We start from the raw sequence: 22,559 nt of genomic DNA, 5'->3' as shown, positions 1-22,559 counted from the left end.
AAGTTTGTATATCAATTTACTGTGACTAAAGTTTGTATATCAATTTACTGTGACTAAAGTTTGTATATCAATTTACTGTGACTAAAGTTTGTATATCAATTTACATTGTGACTAAAGTTTGTATATCAATTTACTGTGACTAAAGTTTGTATATCAATTTACTGTGACTAAAGTTTGTATATCGATTTACGGTGACTAAAGTTTGTATATCAATTTACTGTGACTAAAGTTTGTATATCAATTTACTGTGACTATAAAGTTTGTACTGTGACTAAAGTTTGTATATCAATTTACTGTGACTAAAGTTTGTATATCAATTTACTGTGACTAACATTTGTATATCAATTTGCTGTGACCAAAGTTTGTATATCAATTTACTGTGACTAACGTTTGTCTAGACGAGCGGACGAGTACTTTTCCCCAGCCCTGTATATGGTTATACTAACAATGTATTTTATAACTTACAAGTTTAGCTTTAAACACATCCAGTAGGCCTGCTAAATGGTTATACTAACAATGTATTTCATACTTTATAACTTACAAGTCTAGCTTTAAACACATCCAGTAGGCCTGCTAAATGGTTATACTAACAATGTATTTCATACTTTATAACTTACAAGTCTAGCTTTAAACACATCCAGTAGGCCTGCTAAATGGTTATACTAACAATGTATTTCATACTTTATAACTTACAAGTCTAGCTTTAAACACATCAAGTAGGCCAGCTATATGGTTATACTAACAATGTATTTTATACTTTATAACTTACAAGTTTAGCTTTAAACACATCCAGTAGGCCAGCTATATGGTTATACTAACAATGTATTTTTACTTTATAACTTACAAGTTTAGCTTTAAACACATCCAGTAGGCCAGCTAAATGGTTATACTAACAATGTATTTTATACTTTATAACTTACAAGTCTAGCTTTAAACACATCCAGTAGGCCAGCTATATGGTTATACTAACAATGTATTTTATACTTTATAACTTACAAGTTTAGCTTTAAACACATCCAGTAGGCCAGCTAAATGGTTATACTAACAATGTATTTTATACTTTATAACTTACAAGTTTAGCATTAAACACATCCAGTAGGCATGCTATAAGGTTATACTAACAATGTATTTTATACTTTGTAAATTACAAGTTTAGCTTTAAACAATTCCAGTAGACCAGCTTAATGGTTATACTAACAATGTATTTTATAACTTACAAGTTTAGCTTTAAACACATCCAGTAGCCCTGCTATATGGTTATACTAACAATACAGGTACAGGACTGTAAAAATAAAGAATTGTATATCAATTTACTGTGACTAAAGTCTGTATATCAATTTACTGTGACTAACGTTTGTATATCAATTTACTGTGACTAAAGTTTGTATATCAATTTACTGTGACTAACATTTGTATATCAATTTACTGTGACTAAAGTTTGTATATCAATTTACTGTGACTAAAGTTTGTATATCAATTTACTGTGACTAAAGTTTGTATATCAATTTACTGTGACTAAAGTTTGTATATCAATTTACTGTGACTAAAGTTTGTATATCAATTTACTGTGACTAAAGTTTGTATATCAATTTACTGTGACTAAAGTTTGTATATCAATTTACTGTGACTAAAGTTTGTATATCAATTTACTGTGACTAAAGTTTGTATATCAATTTACTGTGACTATAAAGTTTGTACTGTGACTAAAGTTTGTATATCAATTTACTGTGACTAAAGTTTGTATATCAATTTACTGTGACTAAAGTTTGTATATCGATTTACGGTGACTAAAGTTTGTATATCAATTCACTGAGACTAAAGTTTGTATATCAATTTACTGTGACTAAAGTTTGTATATCAATTTACTGTGACTAAAGTTTGTATATCAATTTACTGTGACTAAAGTTTGTATATCAATTTACTGTGACCAAAGTTTGTATATCAATTTACTGTGACTAAAGTTTGTATATCAATTTACTGTGACTAACATTTGTATATCAATTTACTGTGACTAACATTTGTATATCAATTTGCTGTGACCAAAGTTTGTATATCAATTTACTGTGACTAAAGTTTGTATATCAATTTACTGTGACTAACGTTTGTATATCAATTTACTGTGACTAACATTTGTATATCAATTTACTGTGACTAACATTTGTATATCAATTTGCTGTGACCAAAGTTTGTATATCAATTTACTGTGACTAAAGTTTGTATATCAATTTACTGTGACTAAAGTTTGTATATCAATTTACTGTGACTAAAGTTTGTATATCAATTTACTGTGACTAAAGTTTGTATATCAAATTGCTGTGACTAACGTTTGTATATCAATTTACTGTGGCTAACGTTGGTATATCAATTTACTGTGACCAAAGTTTGTATATCAAATTGCTGTGACTAAAGTTTGTACTATCAATTTACTGTGACTAAAGTTTGTATATCAAATTGCTGTGACTAACGTTTGTATATCAATTTACTGTGACTAAAGTTTGTATATCAATTTACTGTGACCAAAGTTTGTATATCAATTTACTGTGACTAACGTTTGTATATCAATTTACTGTGACTAAAGATGGTATATCGATTTACTGTGACTAACGTTTGTATATCAATTTACTGTGACTATAAAGATGGTATATCAATTTACTGTGACTAAAGTTTGTATATCAATTTACTGTGACTAAAGTTTGTATATCAATTTACTGTGACTAAAGTTTGTATATCAATTTACTGTGACTAAAGTTTGTATATCAATTTACTGTGACTAAAGTTTGTATATCAATTTACTGTGACTAACATTTGTATATCAATTTACTGTGACTAAAGTTTGTATATCAATTTACTGTGACTAACGTTTGTATATCAATTTACTGTGACTAAAGTTTGTATATCAATTTACTGTGACTATAAAGTTTGTATATCAATTTACTGTGACTAACGTTTGTATATCAATTTACTGTGACTAAAGTTTGTATATCAATTTACTGTGACTAAAGTTTGTATATCAATTTACTGTGACTAACGTTTGTATATCAATTTACTGTGACTAAAGTTTGTATATCAATTTACTGTGACTAAAGTTTGTATATCAATTTACTGTGACTAAAGTTTGTATATCAATTTACTGTGACTAAAGTTTGTATATCAATTTACTGTGACTAAAGTTTGTATATCAATTTACTGTGACTAACGTTTGTATATCAATTTACTGTGACTAAAGTTTGTATATCAATTTACTGTGACTAAAGTTTGTATATCAATTTACTGTGACTAAAGATGGTATATCAATTTACTGTGACTAACGTTGGTATATCAATTTACTGTGACTAAAGTCTGTATATCAATTTACTGTGACTAAAGTTTGTATATAAATTTACTGTGACTAAAGTTTGTATATCAATTTACTGTGACTAAAGTTTGTATATCAATTTACTGTGACTAAAGTTTGTATATCAATTTACTGTGACTAACGTTTGTATATCAATTTACTGTGACTAAAGTTTGTATATCAATTTACTGTGACTAAAGTTTGTATATCAAATTACTGTGACTAAAGTTTGTATATCAAATTGCTGTGACTAACGTTTTGTATATCAATTTACTGTGACTAAAGTCTGTATATCAATTTACTGTGACTAAAGTTTGTATATCAATTTACTGTGACTAAAGTTTGTATATCAATTTACTGTGACTAAAGTTTGTATATCAATTTACTGTGACTATAAAGTTTGTACTGTGACTAACGTTTGTATATCAATTTACTGTGACTAAAGTTTGTATATCAATTTACTGTTACTAAAGTTTGTATATCAATTTACTGTGACTAACGTTTGTATATCAATTTACTGTGGCTAACGTTGGTATATCAATTTACTGTGACCAAAGTTTGTATATCAAATTGCTGTGACTAACGTTTGTACATCAATTTACTTTGACTAAAGTTTGTATATTAAGGACGTTCCGAACAGTGATCGAATGCGCCGTTCGTTCGGACTTCCTCGGGTCAATAAGTGCATTCGGAACTGCACATGAAAACTCTTCTGTGACTAAGATTATGAAGAATAGCTATCTATATGTTATCCGTTTAACCATATCTTACCTTTTAACGTTAAAATCAGGATAGTATAGTCGATAAACGGCGTATTTGTCGATATTTTACTTAGTTCGGTTTGCCGAAAGCTTGATACAGGGTGAAAATCAAAGTTTGTACGGTAGGTGTAGGACCTAGTTTTGACAAACCAGAAAAAATAATATTGTCTGATCTTTGAATTTGGCTTGGCTAATATAAAATGAAGTCACATGTATCTTTTGAGAAGCAAACTATAATATAATTTTAGGCAAAGCCTATCTGAGAGCGCAGCAGTTAGTCCATTCTTTCGTTTTTGCCAGGTAGATCTAAATAAAGGATTTCCAACGGCGAAAGAGTACTCTCCCCTGACCCATCAGTCTTATCGATGTTGACATGTGTTTTGTTTTTATAGCTTATTGGGTGCGCTGAATAACTGTACTGCTAGAAACCATTTATAGAATTATTAATTATTGGAATAATAGCTTTGCTGAATTACTGGCATTGAGTTTATAACAAGAAAAACAATATTGAACAAAGATTACTTCTACTTTCACTTTCTGCAAAAATACGTGACTGCGGCTACAAATTATATCTCAACGTCATTCTCCGTTGCCAGGCGGAAAAATTCCGAAGCAACTGCTCACGTAAAACGGCTTTTAAGTTAAGACTCAGAAAAAAATGTAATTGTTAGATACAGGTAAGAATAAATTGGAAGGTTTATATTTCACTAATGTTTTCATTTTGAATTTTTCGAAGCGTTACTTGTTTGTAATCACACGAGAGTGTGATTTTGTAATCACGCGAGAGTGTGACTTTGGATACTGTCTTGCGCGATGCTGGATCTTGTGTTGACTTCCTGTTTCCGGTTTGTGAGAAAGTTTTCCAACTCTACATATATTGGATGATTTACATAGAATAACGTTAGTGAGACACCTCTATCACAAGAGTTCGCTTCGCGAACGGGCCTTCGGCCCGTTCGCTGCGCTCTCTAATATAATTTTAGGCAAAGCCTATCTGAGAGCGCAGCAGTTAATCCATTCTTTCGTTTGACATGTAAATAAAGGATTTCCAACGGCGAAAGAGTAGTCTCCCCTGACCCATCAGTCTTATCGATGTTGACATGTGTTTTGTTTTTATAGCTTATTGGGTGCGCTGAATAACTGTACTGCTAGAAACCATTTATAGAATTATTAATTATTGGAATAATAGTTTTGTTGAATTACTGGCATTGAGTTTATAACAAGAAAAACAATATTGAACATAGATTACTTCTACTTTCACTTTCTGCAAAAATACGTGACTGCGGCTACAAATTATATCTCAACGTCATTCTCCGTTGCCAGGCGGAAAATTCCGAAGCAACTGCTCACGTAAAACGGCTTTTAAGTTAAGACTCAGGACAAAATGTAATTATTAGATTCAGGTAAGAATAAATTGGAAGGTTTATCTTTCACTAATGTTTTCATTTTTATTTTTCCAAGCGTTACTTGTTTGTAATCACGCGAGAGTGTGATTTTGTAATCACGCGAGAGTGTGACTTTAGATACTGTCTTGCGCGATGCTGGATCTTGTGTTGACTTCCTGTTTCCGGTTGGTGAGAAAGTTTTCCAACTCTACATATATTGGATGATTTACATAGAATAACGTTAGGGAGACACCTCTATCACAAGAGTTCGCTTCGCGAACGGGCCTTCGGCCCGTTCGCTGCGCTCTATATAACCCATACCAACAGACTGATACATATGCCGATACGGTCTTGTACTGAATAAAATGAGATTTCATAACAATCAACTGGTTAAAACATGCTGCTCATCTCCGTTAAACTGTGAATATTTGACACTTAATATTCATGTATGTGTTTTAAGAAAGATGCATTATTAAATCAAGATATTCCAATGTTGCTGAGTAATCCTCTAGTATAAAACTACAGATACAGATATATTTTCACCTCTCCATCACCCCACCCCTGCTTTTCGTTCAATTTTTACAAGCTAGTATATTTCATGAATATTGCGTATGAAGATGTCTTAGGCCTACATGTATCATGTTTAGCTAATGTGATCTACATAAGCACTAACACGTTCGGGAAACAAGACTTTATTTAGTGTGTACATGTACGATATACATACATGTAACCATGTATTTAGATGATGCATGTATTTCCTGTTTTGAGAAAATGCATGGAAGTACTCTGATTCAGTTGATCAAGATACTATCTTACGAAAAAGGACTGTAGTGTAGTACATGTTCTGACTTTCTGATGTTTTATGACTTAACTACTTTAGTGACAGTACATGTTCTGACTTTCTGATGTTTTATGACTTAACTGCTTTAGTGACAGTACATGTTCTGACTTTCTGATGTTTTATGACTGCTTAGTGACAGTACATGTTCTGACTTTCTGATGTTTTATGATTTAACTGCTTTAGTGACAGTACATGTTCTGACTTTCTGATTGTTTTATGACTTAACTACTTTAGTGACAGTACATGTTCTGACTTTCTGATGTTTTATGACTTAACTGCTTTAGTGACAGTACATGTTCTGACTTTCTGATGTTTTATGATTTAACTACTTTAGTGACAGTACATGTTCTGACTTTCTGATGTTTTATGACTTAACTGCTTTAGTGACAGTACATGTTCTGACTTTCTGATGTTTTATGACTTAACTACTTTAGTGACAGTACATGTTCTGACTTTCTGATGTTTTATGATTTAACTACTTTAGTGACAGTACATGTTCTGACTTTCTGATGTTTTATGATTTAACTACTTTAGTGACAGTACATGTTCTGACTTTCTGATGTTTTATGACTTTAACTACTTTAGTGACAGTACATGTTCTGACTTTCTGATGTTTTATGATTTAACTGCTTTAGTGACAGTACATGTTCTGACTTTCTGATGTTTTGTAATTTAACTGCTTTAGTGACAGTACATGTTCTGACTTTCTGATGTTTTATGATTTAACTACTTTAGTGACAGTACATGTTCTGACTTTCTGATGTTTTATGATTTAACTACTTTAGTGACAGTACATGTTCTGACTTTCTGATGTTTTATGATTTAACTACTTTAGTGACAGTACATGTTCTGACTTTCTGATGTTTTATGAACTTTTAACAGCTGATTTCTGATGTTTTGTAATTTAACTCTTTAGTGACAGTACATGTTCTGACTTTCTGATGTTTTATGATTTAACTGCTTTAGTGACAGTACATGTTCTGACTTTCTGATGTTTTATGACTTAACTGCTTTAGTGACAGTACATGTTCTGACTTTCTGATGTTTTATGATTAACTACTTTAGTGACAGTACATGTTCTGACTTTCTGATGTTTTATGATTTAACTACTTTAGTGACAGTACATGTTCTGACTTTCTGATGTTCTGTAATTTAACTGCTTTAGTGACAGTACATGTTCTGACTTTCAGATGTTTTATGATATAACTGCTTTAGTGACAGTACATGTTCTGACTTTCTGATGTTTTATGACTTAACTGCTTTAGTGACAGTACATGTTCTGACTTTCTGATGTTCTGTAATTTAACTACTTTAGTGACAGTACATGTTCTGACTTTCTGATGTTCTGTAATTTAACTGCTTTAGTGACAGTACATGTTCTGACTTTCTGATGTTTTATGATTTAACTGCTTTAGTGACAGTACATGTTCTGACTTTCTGATGTTTTATGACTTAACTGCTTTAGTGACAGTACATGTTCTGACTTTCTGATGTTTTATGATTTAACTACTTTAGTGACAGTACATGTTCTGACTTTCTGATGTTCTGTAATTTAACTGCTTTAGTGACAGTACATGTTCTGACTTTCTGATGTTTTATGATTTAACTACTTTAGTGACAGTACATGTTCTGACTTTCTGATGTTTTATGACTTAACTGCTTTAGTGACAGTACATGTTCTGACTTTCTGATGTTTTATGAACTACTTTAGTGACCAGTACATGTTCTGACTTTCTGATGTTTTATGATTTAACTACTTTAGTGACAGTACATGTTCTGACTTTCTGATTGTTTTGTAATTAAACTGCTTTTGTGACAGTACATGTTCTGACTTTCTGATGTTTTATGACTTAACTGCTTTAGTGACAGTACATGTTCTGACTTTCTGATGTTTTATGACTTAACTGCTTTAGTGACAGTACATGTTCTGACTTTTCTGATGTTTTATGACTTAACTACTTTAGTGACAGTACATGTTCTGACTTTCTGATGTTTTATGAATTTAATCTTTAGTGACTGACTTTCTGATGTTTTATTTAACTACTTTAGTGACAGTACATGTTCTGACTTTCTGATGTTTTATGACTTAACTGCTTTAGTGACAGTACATGTTCTGACTTTCTGATGTTTTATGATTTAACTACTTTAGTGACAGTACATGTTCTGACTTTCTGATGTTTTATGATTAAACTGCTTTAGTGACAGTACATGTTCTGACTTTCTGATGTTTTATGTAATTTAACTACTTTAGTGACAGTACATGTTCTGACTTTCTGATGTTTTTATGACTTAACTGCTTTAGTGACAGTACATGTTCTGACTTTCTGATGTTTTATGATTTAACTACTTTAGTGACAGTACATGTTCTGACTTTCTGATGTTTTATGATTTAACTGCTTTAGTGACAGTACATGTTCTGACTTTCTGATGTTTTTAATTTAACTACTTTTGTGACAGTAACATGTTCTGACTTTTCTGATGTTTTATGACTTAACTGCTTTAGTGACAGTACATGTTCTGACTTTCTGATGTTTTAATGATTAACTGCTTTAGTGACAGTACATGTTCTGACTTCTGATGTTTTATGATTTAACTGCTTTAGTGACAGTACATGTTCTGACTTTCTGATGTTTTATGATTTAACTACTTTAGTGACAGTACATGTTCTGACTTTCTGATGTTTTATGACTTAACTGCTTTAGTGACAGTACATGTTCTGACTTTCTGATGTTTTATGATATAACTACTTTAGTGACAGTACATGTTCTGACTTTCTGATGTTTTATGATATAACTGCTTTAGTGACAGTACATGTTCTGACTTTCTGATGTTTTATGACTTAACTGCTTTAGTGACAGTACATGTTCTGACTTTCTGATGTTTTATGATAATTTAACTGCTTTTTAGTGACAGTACATGTTCTGACTTTCTGATGTTTTATGACTTAACTACTTTAGTGACAGTACATGTTCTGACTTTCTGATGTTTTATGATTTAACTACTTTAGTGACAGTACATGTTCTGACTTTCTGATGTTTTATGACTTAACTACTTTAGTGACAGTACATGTTCTGACTTTCTGATGTTTTATGACTTAACTGCTTTTGTGACAGTACATGTTCTGACTTTCTGATGTTTTATGATATAAACTACTTTTGATGCTTTTAGTGACAGTACATGTTCTGACTTTCTGATGTTTTATGACTTAACTGCTTTAGTGACAGTACATGTTCTGACTTTCTGATGTTTTATGATTTAACTGCTTTAGTGACAGTACATGTTCTGACTTTCTGATGTTTTGTAATTTAACTGCTTTAGTGACAGTACATGTTCTGACTTTCTGATGTTTTGTAATTTAACTACTTTAGTGACAGTACATGTTCTGACTTTCTGATGTTTTATGATGATTAAACTACTTTAGTGACAGTACATGTTCTGACTTTCTGATGTTTATGACTTAAATGCTTTAGTGTACAGGAAACTTATGACTTTCTGATGACTTAATTTTAACTACTTTAGTGACAGTACATGTTCTGACTTTCTGATGTTTTATGATTTAACTGCTTTAGTGACAGTACATGTTCTGACTTTCTGATGTTTTATGACTTAACTGCTTTAGTGACAGTACATGTTCTGACTTTCTGATGTTTTATGACTTTAACTTTAGTGACAGTACATGTTCTGACTTTCTGATGTTTTATGATTTAAACTGCTTTAGTGACAGTACATGTTCTGACTTTCTGATGTTTTATGACTTAACTGCTTTAGTGACAGTACATGTTCTGACTTTCTGATGTTTTATGACTTAACTGCTTTAGTGACAGTACATGTTCTGACTTTCTGATGTTCTGTAATTTAACTGCTTTAGTGACAGTACATGTTCTGACTTTCTGATGTTTTGTAATTTAACTGCTTTAGTGACAGTACATGTTCTGACTTTCTGATGTTTTATGATTTAACTACTTTAGTGACAGTACATGTTCTGACTTTCTGATGTTTTATGATTTAACTACTTTAGTGACAGTACATGTTCTGACTTTCTGATGTTTTGTAATTTAACTACTTTAGTGACAGTACATGTTCTGACTTTCTGATGTTTTTGACTTAACTACTTTAGTGACAGTACATGTTCTGACTTTCTGATGTTTTATGATTTAACTACTTTAGTGACAGTACATGTTCTGACTTTCTGATGTTTTATGACTTAACTGCTTTAGTGACAGTACATGTTCTGACTTTCTGATGTTTTATGATATAACTACTTTAGTGACAGTACATGTTCTGACTTTCTGATGTTTTATGATATAACTACTTTAGTGACAGTACATGTTCTGACTTTCTGATGTTTTATGACTTAACTGCTTTAGTGACAGTACATGTTCTGACTTTCTGATGTTTTATGATTAACTGCTTTAGTGACAGTACATGTTCTGACTTTCTGATGTTTTGTATGATTTAACTACTTTAGTGACAGTACATGTTCTGACTTTCTGATGTTTTGTAATTTAATGCTACTTTAGTGACAGTACATGTTTCTGACTTTCTGATGTTTTATGATATAACTGCTTTAGTGACAGTACATGTTCTGACTTTCTGATGTTTTATGATTTAACTGCTTTAGTGACAGTACATGTTCTGACTTTCTGATGTTTTATGACTTAACTGCTTTAGTGACAGTACATGTTCTGACTTTCTGATGTTTTATGATATAACTACTTTAGTGACAGTACATGTTCTGACTTTCTGATGTTTTATGATTTAACTGCTTTAGTGACAGTACATGTTCTGACTTTCTGATGTTTTGTAATTTAACTGCTTTAGTGACAGTACATGTTCTGACTTTCTGATGTTTTATGTAATTTAACTACTTTAGTGACAGTACATGTTCTGACTTTCTGATGTTCTGTAATTTAACTGCTTTAGTGACAGTACATGTTCTGACTTTCTGATGTTTTATGATTTAACTACTTTAGTGACAGTACATGTTCTGACTTTCTGATGTTTTATGATTTAACTACTTTAGTGACAGTACATGTTCTGACTTTCTGATGTTTTATGATTTAACTACTTTTAGTGACAGTACATGTTCTGACTTGATCTGATGTTCTGTAATTTAACTGCTTTAGTGACAGTACATGTTCTGACTTTCTGATGTTCTGTAATTTAACTGCTTTAGTGACAGTACATGTTCTGACTTTCTGATGTTTTATGATTTAACTACTTTAGTGACAGTACATGTTCTGACTTTCTGATGTTTTATGATTTAACTACTTTAGTGACAGTACATGTTCTGACTTTCTGATGTTTTATGACTTTAACTGCTTTAGTGACAGTACATGTTCTGACTTTCTGATGTTTTATGACTTAAACTGCTTTAGTGACAGTACATGTTCTGACTTTCTGATGTTTTGTAATTTAACTGCTTTAGTGACAGTACATGTTCTGACTTTCTGATGTTTTGTATGACTTAACTGCTTTAGTGACAGTACATGTTCTGACTTTCTGATGTTTTGTAATTTAACTGCTTTAGTGACAGTACATGTTCTGACTTTCTGATGTTTTATGACTTAACTGCTTTAGTGACAGTACATGTACTTTCTGTTTAACTGACTTTAGTGACAGTGTTTCTGACTTTCGATGTTTTATGACTTAACTGCTTTAGTGACAGTACATGTTCTGACTTTCTGATGTTCTGTATTTAACTGCTTTAGTGACATACATGTTCTGACTTTCTGATGTTCTGTAATTTAACTGCTTTAGAGACAGTACATGTTCTGACTTTCTGATGTTTTATGATTTAACTACTTTAGTGACAGTACATGTTCTGACTTTCTGATGTTTTATGACTTAACTGCTTTAGTGACAGTACATGTTCTGACTTTCTGATGTTCTGTAATTTAACTGCTTTAGTGACAGTACATGTTCTGACTTTCTGATGTTCTGTAATTTAACTGCTTTAGTGACAGTACATGTTCTGACTTTCTGATGTTTTATGACTTAACTGCTTTAGTGACAGTACATGTTCTGACTTTCTGATGTTTTATGATTTAACTACTTTAGTGACAGTACATGTTCTGACTTTCTGATGTTTTGTAATTTAACTGCTTTAGTGACAGTACATGTTCTGACTTTCTGATGTTTTTGACTTAACTGCTTTATGAGTACATGTTCTGATTAACTACTTTAGTGACAGTACATGTTCTGACTTTCTGATGTTTTATGATAACTGCTTTAGTGACAGTACATGTTCTGACTTTCTGATGTTTTTAGTGACAGTACATTGTCTGACTTAACTGCTTTTGTGACAGTACATGTTCTGACTTTCTGATGTTTTATGACTTAACTGCTTCAGTGACAGTACATGTTCTGAGTTTCTGATGTTTTATGATTTAACTACTTTAGTGACAGTACATGTTCTGACTTTCTGATGTTTTATGATTTAACTACTTTAGTGACAGTACATGTTCTGACTTTCTGATGTTTTATGATTTAACTACTTTAGTGACAGTACATGTTCTGACTTTCTGATGTTTTATGACTTAACTACTTTAGTGACAGTACATGTTCTGACTTTCTGATGTTTTATGACTTTACTGCTTTAGTGACAGTACATGTTCTGACTTTCTGATGTTTTATGACTTAACTGCTTTAGTGACAGTACATGTTCTGACTTTCTGATGTTTTATGACTTAACTGCTTTAGTGACAGTACATGTTCTGACTTTCTGATGTTTTATGACTTAACTGCTTTAGTGACAGTACATGTTCTGACTTTCTGATGTTTTATGATTTAACTACTTTAGTGACAGTACATGTTCTGACTTTCTGATGTTTTATGACTTAACTGCTTTAGTGACAGTACATGTTCTGACTTTCTGATGTTTTGTAATTTAACTGCTTTAGTGACAGTACATGTTCTGACTTTCTGATGTTTTATGACTTAACTGCTTTAGTGACAGTACATGTTCTGACTTTCTGATGTTTTATGATTAACTACTTTAGTGACAGTACATGTTCTGACCTTCTGATATGAAACTACTTTAGTGACAGTACATGTTCTGACTTTCTGATGTTCTGTAATTTAACTGCTTTAGTGACAGTACATGTTCTGACTTTCTGATGTTTTATGACTTAACTGCTTTAGTGACAGTACATGTTCTGACTTTCTGATGTTTTATGATTTAACTACTTTAGTGACAGTACATGTTCTGACTTTCTGATGTTTTGTAATTAAACTGCTTAAGTGACAGTACATGTTCTGACTTTCTGATGTTTTATGACTTAACTGCTTTAGTGACAGTACATGTTCTGACTTTCTGGTGTTTTATGATTTAACTACTTTCGTGACAGTACATGTTCTGACTTTCTGATGTTTTATGATTTAACTGCTTTAGTGACAGTACATGTTCTGACTTTCTGATGTTTTATGAATATAACTGTTTAGTGACAGTACATGTTCTGACTTTCTGATGTTTTATGACTTAACTGCTTTTGTGACAGTACATGTTCTGACTTTCTGATGTTTTATGACTTAACTGCTTTAGTGACACGTACATGTTCTGACTTTCTGATGTTTTATGACTTAACTACTTAAGTGACAGTACATGTTCTGACTTTCAGATGTTTTATGATATAACTGCTTTAGTGACAGTACATGTTCTGACTTTCTGATGTTTTATGACTTAACTACTTTAGTGACAGTACATGTTCTGACTTTCTGATGTTTTATGACTTAACTACTTTAGTGACAGTACATGTTCTGACTTTCAGATGTTTTATGATATAACTGCTTTAGTGACAGTACATGTTCTGACTTTCTGATGTTTTATGACTTAACTACTTTAGTGACAGTACATGTTCTGACTTTCTGATGTTTTATGACTTAACTACTTTAGTGACAGTACATGTTCTGACTTTCTGATGTTTTATGATTTTCCCCTTTCAACAACATTCAAAATTTTTAATACAAATAGCACTTTTCCAAATTTCTGAAAAATACTAAATTAAATGACAAGAGGCATTTTCCTTACATGTATCTAAAGTTCAGTTATAAATTATAATCTTTGTTCATTTTCACATTAATAAATATTTTTGAGTTTGAATTTGAAGCTAGGATTTGTGGTATTTGTGATTTTGAGTTTGAATTGAAGCTAGGATTTGTGGTATTTGTGATTTTGAGTTTGAATTGAAGCTAGGATTTGTGGTATTTGTGATTTTGAGTTTGAATTGAAGCTAGGATTTGTGGTATTTGTGATTTTGAGTTTGAATTGAAGCTAGGATTTGAGGTATTTGTGATTTTGAGTTTGAATTGAAGCTAGGTTTTGAGGTATTTGTGATTTTGAGTTTGAATTGAAGCTAGGATTTGTGGTATTTGTGATTTTGAGTTTGAATTGAAGCTAGGATTTGTGGTATTTGTGATTTTGAGTTTGAATTGAAGCTAGGATTTGTGGTATTTGTGATTTTGAGTTTGAATTGAAGCTAGGATTTTGAGGTATATGTGATTTTGAGTTTGAATTGAAGCTAGGATTTGTAGTATTTGTGGTTTTGAGTTTGAATTGAAGCTAGGATTTGAGGTATTTGTGATTTTGAGTTTGAATTGAAGCTAGGATTTGAGGTATTTGAGATTTATAGTTTGAACTGAAGCTAGGATTTGTGGTATTTGTGATTTTGAGTTTGAATTGAAGCTAGGATTTGAGGTATTTGTGATTTTGATTTTGAATTGAAGCTAGGATTTGAGGTATTTGTGATTTTTCACTTTGTCATGTTCACTTACCATCCCGCATTACCTAGGGCTATAGACACGGAGCTCAGCAGAAGCTTGATGCGACTTTCACTGTCAATGGCGTCCGATTTACTGGAGGGTGCGATTACAACAAACTCTTGTAAACCATACCTAGGGGATATATAATGATTATGTTAGTGTACCTCTCATTGTCTCTTTGTTCTTGGTAGAAAATCTCGGGGTCAAGTTCTTGTGACCTTTTACAGCTAGTAAGCATTACATTAAAATTAAACACTTTTCACAATAGTTTATGTGTTAAAGATGCTCCACCACCGACAGAGCATGAATAGTATTCATTATTTGAACAAAAATTGGTGTTCAATCGTGTGTATGTATGTCTAATTAACACAAAAATAATATATATATTTTCATTTTGCCTTTGGTGCATGCTCAATCAGTACTTCATTCCATATAGGATATAGTGCGTCGGAATTTTTTCGGGATGCAATTAATTATTTTTCATATTTTTAACTTGACGTAGAATTATAAGCTCAAACTTTTCAATAGTGGTAATGGTGTAAAGTAAGTTATTTTTGTAACTGAAAAAAATACTATATCGTCTGTTCCTGTTTTTGATAGTGAAAAAAATACTTTTTGTCAGCGGTGGAGCATCTTTAAATAGGCCTATATGCTTTCTGAAGGTAAGTTTGCAACTGTAATGGATGCCATTTTGGCATTTGATAATTGTAATAAAGGAGTCGGATAGGTATAACAAATCCAGATTTTTATTTTATTTTCTAATCATCCTGCAAATATGTAAATATTTTCTTAAACTGAATTTTATTAGTACTTTAGGCCTGTATAGCTAGTTAACATGGGAGTCCATAATATAAGGATATTTATTTACAATTTTGAACCTTAAAAACACTTTTTAATTTGTCTTTTGAAGTATGTTTTATTAATGTAGTTATATTTTAAAATCCAGATATGAAAGAAAATCTGTTGGAAATTCAAGATGACAGAAAACAAGAGTATCATATCGGAAATAATCAAATCGAGAGGCACGTATCATGATGCGTATCGTATTGGAGTACTGGTGTATCGTTGCAGCCCTACAGGAAGTAGGCTTTAGAGGGGAGGCAACTCCAATCACACTTACAATCTTGACAGGAAATGTGCTTTAATAGGGAAGCAACTCCAACTACACTTACAATCTAGACAGGAAATGTGCTTTAGAAGGGAGGCAACTCCAATTACACTTATAATCTAGATAGGAATGTGCTTCAGAAGGGAAGCAACTCCAATTACACTTACAATCTCGACAGGAAATGTGCTTTAGAAGGGAAGTCATTTTCCGTGTTCATCATATCCATCATCACAGTTGGGATAACGTCTGTAACATAAACCTATGCGCTAATAGGTAAAATAATATTTATGTGTAAAGAGTTTTGGGTTTTAAGAGGAAATTTATGTTATATCATGACTGAAGGCAAGGCCTTAAAGGGCACAATCAGATATTTTAGTGTAACCAATAAGTATGCAATGTGAAAAAAAGTAAATTTTATGGAAATGTATGGAGCTGAATTTTTTGTTGATGTATTATTCATGTCTTTGAACTCTATCTTTCACACCCCACTTCAACCCTCATTTGAGAAGAAAGAAGTTTTATTTATGTAACAGATATTCTATTTTTGATCAGTTGATTATAAAGTGGTTGGAAGAGTATACTATTTGAACACCACCCAAGAATATATTTCTTTACCAAATGTTCATAAAATTGCCAAAAAAAATATTGTTGACCCTTGAAATGGATTTAAAACAACCTGTGATCGATGGCAACAATCATTGTATTATTGTAAGAAATGTAATAAATAAACAAATCAAGTAACAAAAATCAAACTACTATTGCAAAGTCACTTAAACCTTTGGAACTTAGAGTTATATGATTGAGCTTCTGCTGGATAAAGATTCGAATCACAAGAGCGTTTGAAGCCGATTGATTTTATTGTTTGACTTTGGTGGGCTAAACATTTACAGTATATCATGAACTTATTTTCTATACACAATGTTAACAATAGTAGCTGTAGATATAGACCTGGTGTGTAGATGATATAAAGAATGATTTACCTTCCTTTTCCTCTTCTATCTCCTCCCCCTCCTCCTCAGGACTATGGCCCGGGTCCGGAGTATGGTCGGTGGAGGAGGAGGCTGGTTTTAAATAGTGATGAGACACAATAAACTTAAAATCTGCAAACATCATCTCTTCCTTCTTCTCAATCCAGGTCCCATTGTTCTGTTCAGCCTGAAAAATTCAGGAACAAACTGAAACTTTGTTCTGGATATTATACTGAAAATAACTTTCAGCATAAATTGTATTCCTATACTGAATATAAAATTTAATTAGAAATATCTTTATACCCCATCTCAATATACAATATCAAAGAGGACATCATAGGACAGGTGGAACAGGACAGGACAGGATGGAATGTGATAAGACAGGATGGAATGGAACGTCACTATTGACAGGACAGGATGGAATGGTACAGGACGGTATGGGACAGGATGGAATGGAACGTCACTATTAACAGGACAGGATGGAATGGAACGTCACTATTAACAGGACAGGATGGAATGGAACGTCACTATTGACAGGACAGGATGGAATGGTACAGGACGGTATGGGACAGGATGGAATGGAACGTCACTATTAACAGGACAGGATGGAATGGAACGTCACTATTGACAGGACAGAATGGAATGGAACGTCACTATTGACAGGAAAGGATGGTATGGAACGTCACTATTGACAGGAAAGGATGGAATGGAACGTCACTATTGACAGGAAAGGATGGAATGGAACGTCACTATTGACAGGACAGGATGGAATGGAACGTCACTATTGACAGGACAGGATGGAATGGAACGTCACTATTGACAGGACAGGATGGAATGGAACGTCACTATTGACAGGACAGGATGGAATGGAACGTCACTATTGACAGGAAAGGATGGAATGGAACGTCACTATTGACAGGACAGGATGGAATGGAACGTCACTATTGACAGGAAAGGATGGAATGGAACGTCACTATTGACAGGACAGGATGGAATGGAACGTCACTATTGACAGGACAGGATGGAATGGAACGTCACTATTGACAGGACAGGATGGAATGGAACGTCACTATTGACAGGAAAGGATGGAATGGAACGGATGGGCAGGATGGAATGGAACGTCACTATTAACAGGACAGGATGGAATGGAACGTCACTATTGACAGGAAAGGATGGAATGGAACGTCACTATTGACAGGACAGGATGGAATGGAACGTCACTATTGACAGGACAGGATGGAATGGAACGTCACTATTGACAGGACAGGATGGAATGGAACGTCACTATTGACAGGACAGGATGGAATGGTACAGGACGGTATGGGACAGGATGGAATGGAACGTCACTATTGACAGGACAGGATGGAATGGAACGTCACTATTGACAGGACAGGATGGAATGGAACGTCACTATTGACAGGACAGGATGGAATGGAACGTCACTATTGACAGGACAGGATGGAATGGAACGTCACTATTGACAGGACAGGATGGAATGGAACGTCACTATTGACAGGACAGGATGGAATGGTACAGGACGGTATGGGACAGGATGGAATGGAACGTCACTATTAACAGGACAGGATGGAATGGAACGTCACTATTGACAGGACAGGATGGATGGAACGTCACTATTGACAGGACAGGATGGAATGGAACGTCACTATTGACAGGAAAGGATGGAATGGAACGTCACTATTGACAGGACAGGATGGAATGGTACGTCACTATTGACAGGACAGGATGGAATGGTACAGGACGGTATGGGACAGGATGGAATGGAACGTCACTATTAACAGGACACAGGATGGAATGGAACGTCACTATTGACAGGACAGGATGGAATGGAACGTCACTATTGACAGGACAGGATGGAATGGAACGTCACTATTGACAGGACAGGATGGAATGGAACGTCACTATTGACAGGACAGGATGGAATGGAACGTCACTATTGACAGGACAGGATGGAATGGAACGTCACTATTGACAGGAAAAGATGGAATGGTACAGGACGGTATGGGACAGGATGGAATGGAACGTCACTATTAACAGGACAGGATGGAATGGAACGTCACTATTGACAGGACAGGATGGAATGGAACGTCACTATTGACAGGACAGGATGGAATGGAACGTCACTATATGGAACGTCACTATTGACAGGACAGGATGGAATGGAACGTCACTATTGACAGGACAGGATGGAATGGAACGTCACTATTGACAGGACAGGATGGAATGGAACGTCACTATTGACAGGAAAGGATGGAATGGAACGTCACTATTGACAGGACAGGATGGAATGGAACGTCACTATTGACAGGACAGGATGGAATGGAACGTCACTATTGACAGGACAGGATGGATGGAACGTCACTATTAACAGGAACGGATGGAATGGAACGTCACTATTGACAGGACAGGATGGAATGGAACGTCACTATTGACAGGAAAGGATGGAATGGAACGTCACTATTGACAGGAAAGGATGGAATGGAACGTCACTATTGACAGGACAGGATGGAATGGAACGTCACTATTGACAGGACAGGATGGAATGGAACGTCACTATTGACAGGACAGGATGGAATGGAACGTCACTATTGACAGGACAGGATGGAATGGAACGTCACTATTGACAGGACAGGATGGATGGAATGGAACGTCACTATTGACAGGACAGGATGGAATGGAACGTCACTATTGACAGGACAGGATGGAATGGAACGTCACTATTGACAGGAAAGGATGGAATGGAACGTCACTATTGACAGGACAGGATGGAATGGAACGTCACTATTGACAGGAAAGGATGGAATGGAACGTCACTATTGACAGGAAAGGATGGAATGGAACGTCACTATTGACAGGACAGGATGGAATGGAACGTCACTATTGACAGGAAAGGATGGAATGGAACGTCACTATTGACAGGACAGGATGGAATGGAACGTCACTATTGACAGGACAGGATGGAATGGAACGTCACTATTGACAGGAAAGGATGGAATGGAACGTCACTATTGACAGGACAGGATATGGAACGTCAGTATTGACAGGACAGGATGGAATGGAACGTCACTATTGACATGACAGGATGGAATGGAACGTCACTATTGACAGGAACGGATGGAATGGAACGTCACTATTGACAGGAAAGGATGGAATGGAACGTCACTATTGACAGGACAGGATGGAATGGAACGTCACTATTGACAGGAAAGGATGGAATGGTACAGGACGGTATGGGACAGGATGGAATGGAACGTCACTATTAACAGGACAGGATGGAATGGAACGTCACTATTGACAGGACAGGATGGAATGGAACGTCACTATTGACAGGACAGGATGGAATGGAACGTCACTATTGACAGGACAGGATGGAATGGTACAGGACGGTATGGGACAGGATGGAATGGAACGTGACAGGACAGGATGGAATGGAACGTCACTATTGACAGGACAGGATGGAATGGAACGTCACTATTGACAGGACAGGATGGAATGGAACGTCACTATTAACAGGACAGGATGGAATGGAACGTCACTATTGACAGGACAGGATGGAATGGAACGTCACTATTGACAGGACAGGATGGAATGGAACGTCACTATTGACAGGAAAGGATGGAATGGAACGTCACTATTGACAGGACAGGATGGAATGGAACGTCACTATTGACAGGACAGGATGGAATGGAACGTCACTATTGACAGGACAGGATGGAATGGAACGTCACTATTAACAGGACAGGATGGAATGGAACGTCACTATTGACAGGACAGGATGGAATGGAACGTCACTATTGACAGGACAGGATGGAATGGAACGTCACTATTGACAGGACAGGATGGAATGGAACGTCACTATTGACAGGACAGGATGGAATGGTACAGGACGGTATGGGACAGGATGGAATGGAACGTCACTATTAACAGGACAGGATGGAATGGAACGTCACTATTGACAGGACAGGATGGAATGAAACGTCACTATTGACAGGACAGGATGGAATGGAACGTCACTATTGACAGGACAGGATGGAATGGTACAGGACGGTATGGGACAGGATGGAATGGAACGTCACTATTAACAGGACAGGATGGAATGGTACAGGACGGTATGGGATGGGATTGAATGGAACGTCACTATTAACAGGACAGGATGGAATGGAACGTCACTATTAACAGGACAGGATGGAATGGAACGTCACTATTGACAGGACAGGATGGAATGGTACGTCAGTATTGACAGGACAGGATGGAATGGAACGTCACTATTGACAGGACAGGATGGAATGGTACAGGACGGTATGGGACAGGATGGAATGGAACGTCACTATTAACAGGACAGGATGGAATGGAACGTCACTATTGACAGGACAGGATGGAATGGAACGTCACTATTGACAGGACAGGATGGAATGGTACAGGACGGTATGGGACAGGATGGAATGGAACGTCACTATTAACAGGACAGGATGGAATGGAACGTCACTATTGACAGGACAGGATGGAATGGAACGTCACTATTGACAGGACAGGATGGAATGGAACGTCACTATTGACAGGACAGGATGGAATGGAACGTCACTATTGACAGGACAGGATGGAATGGAACGTCACTATTGACAGGACAGGATGGAATGGAACGTCACTATTGACAGGACAGGATGGAATGGTACAGGACGGTATGGGACAGGATGGAATGGAACGTCACTATTGACAGGAAAGGATGGAATGGAACGTCACTATTGACAGGACAGGATGGAATGGAACGTCACTATTGACAGGACAGGATGGAATGGAACGTCACTATTGACAGGACAGGATGGAATGGAACGTCACTATTAACAGGACAGGATGGAATGGAACGTCACTATTGACAGGACAGGGTGGAATGGAACGTCACTATTGACAGGAAGGATGGAATGGAACGTCACTATTGACAGGACAGGATGGAATGGAACGTCACTATTGACAGGACAGGATGGAATGGAACGTCACTATTGACAGGACAGGATGGAATGGAACGTCACTATTGACAGGACAGGATGGAATGGAACGTCACTATTGACAGGACAGGATGGAATGGAACGTCACTATTGACAGGACAGGATGGAATGGAACGTCACTATTGACAGGACAGGATGGAATGGAACGTCACTATTGACAGGACAGGATGGAATGGAACGTCACTATTGACAGGACAGGATGGAATGGAACGTCATATTGACAGACAGGATGGAATGGAACGTCACTATTGACAGGACAGGATGGAAACGTCACTATTACAGGACAGGATGGAATGGAACGTCACTATTGACAGGACAGGATGGAATGGAACGTCACTATTGACAGGACAGGATGGAATGGAACGTCACTATTGACAGGAA

At 35.1% G+C, this 22,559-nt stretch overlaps 1 protein-coding gene across 1 annotated transcript in view; it reads right to left on the bottom strand.

Moving 5' to 3' along the window:
* LOC138310812 (rab3 GTPase-activating protein catalytic subunit-like) overlaps positions 1-22,559 on the bottom strand; it is a 100,564-nt gene that overhangs the window by 56,212 nt on the left and 21,793 nt on the right. Inside the window, 3 exon segments of the mRNA XM_069252137.1 lie at positions 15,094-15,213; positions 16,357-16,435; positions 17,170-17,344. Coding sequence (XP_069108238.1) covers positions 15,094-15,213; positions 16,357-16,435; positions 17,170-17,344 — 374 coding nt within the window.

The sequence above is a fragment of the Argopecten irradians genome, chromosome 16 (genome assembly GCF_041381155.1).
Source record: "Argopecten irradians isolate NY chromosome 16, Ai_NY, whole genome shotgun sequence".
Lineage (NCBI taxonomy): Eukaryota > Metazoa > Mollusca > Bivalvia > Pectinida > Pectinidae > Argopecten > Argopecten irradians.
The sequence above is the reverse complement of the archived record's forward strand: the minus strand, read 5'-3'. Positions and strand labels throughout refer to the sequence as shown.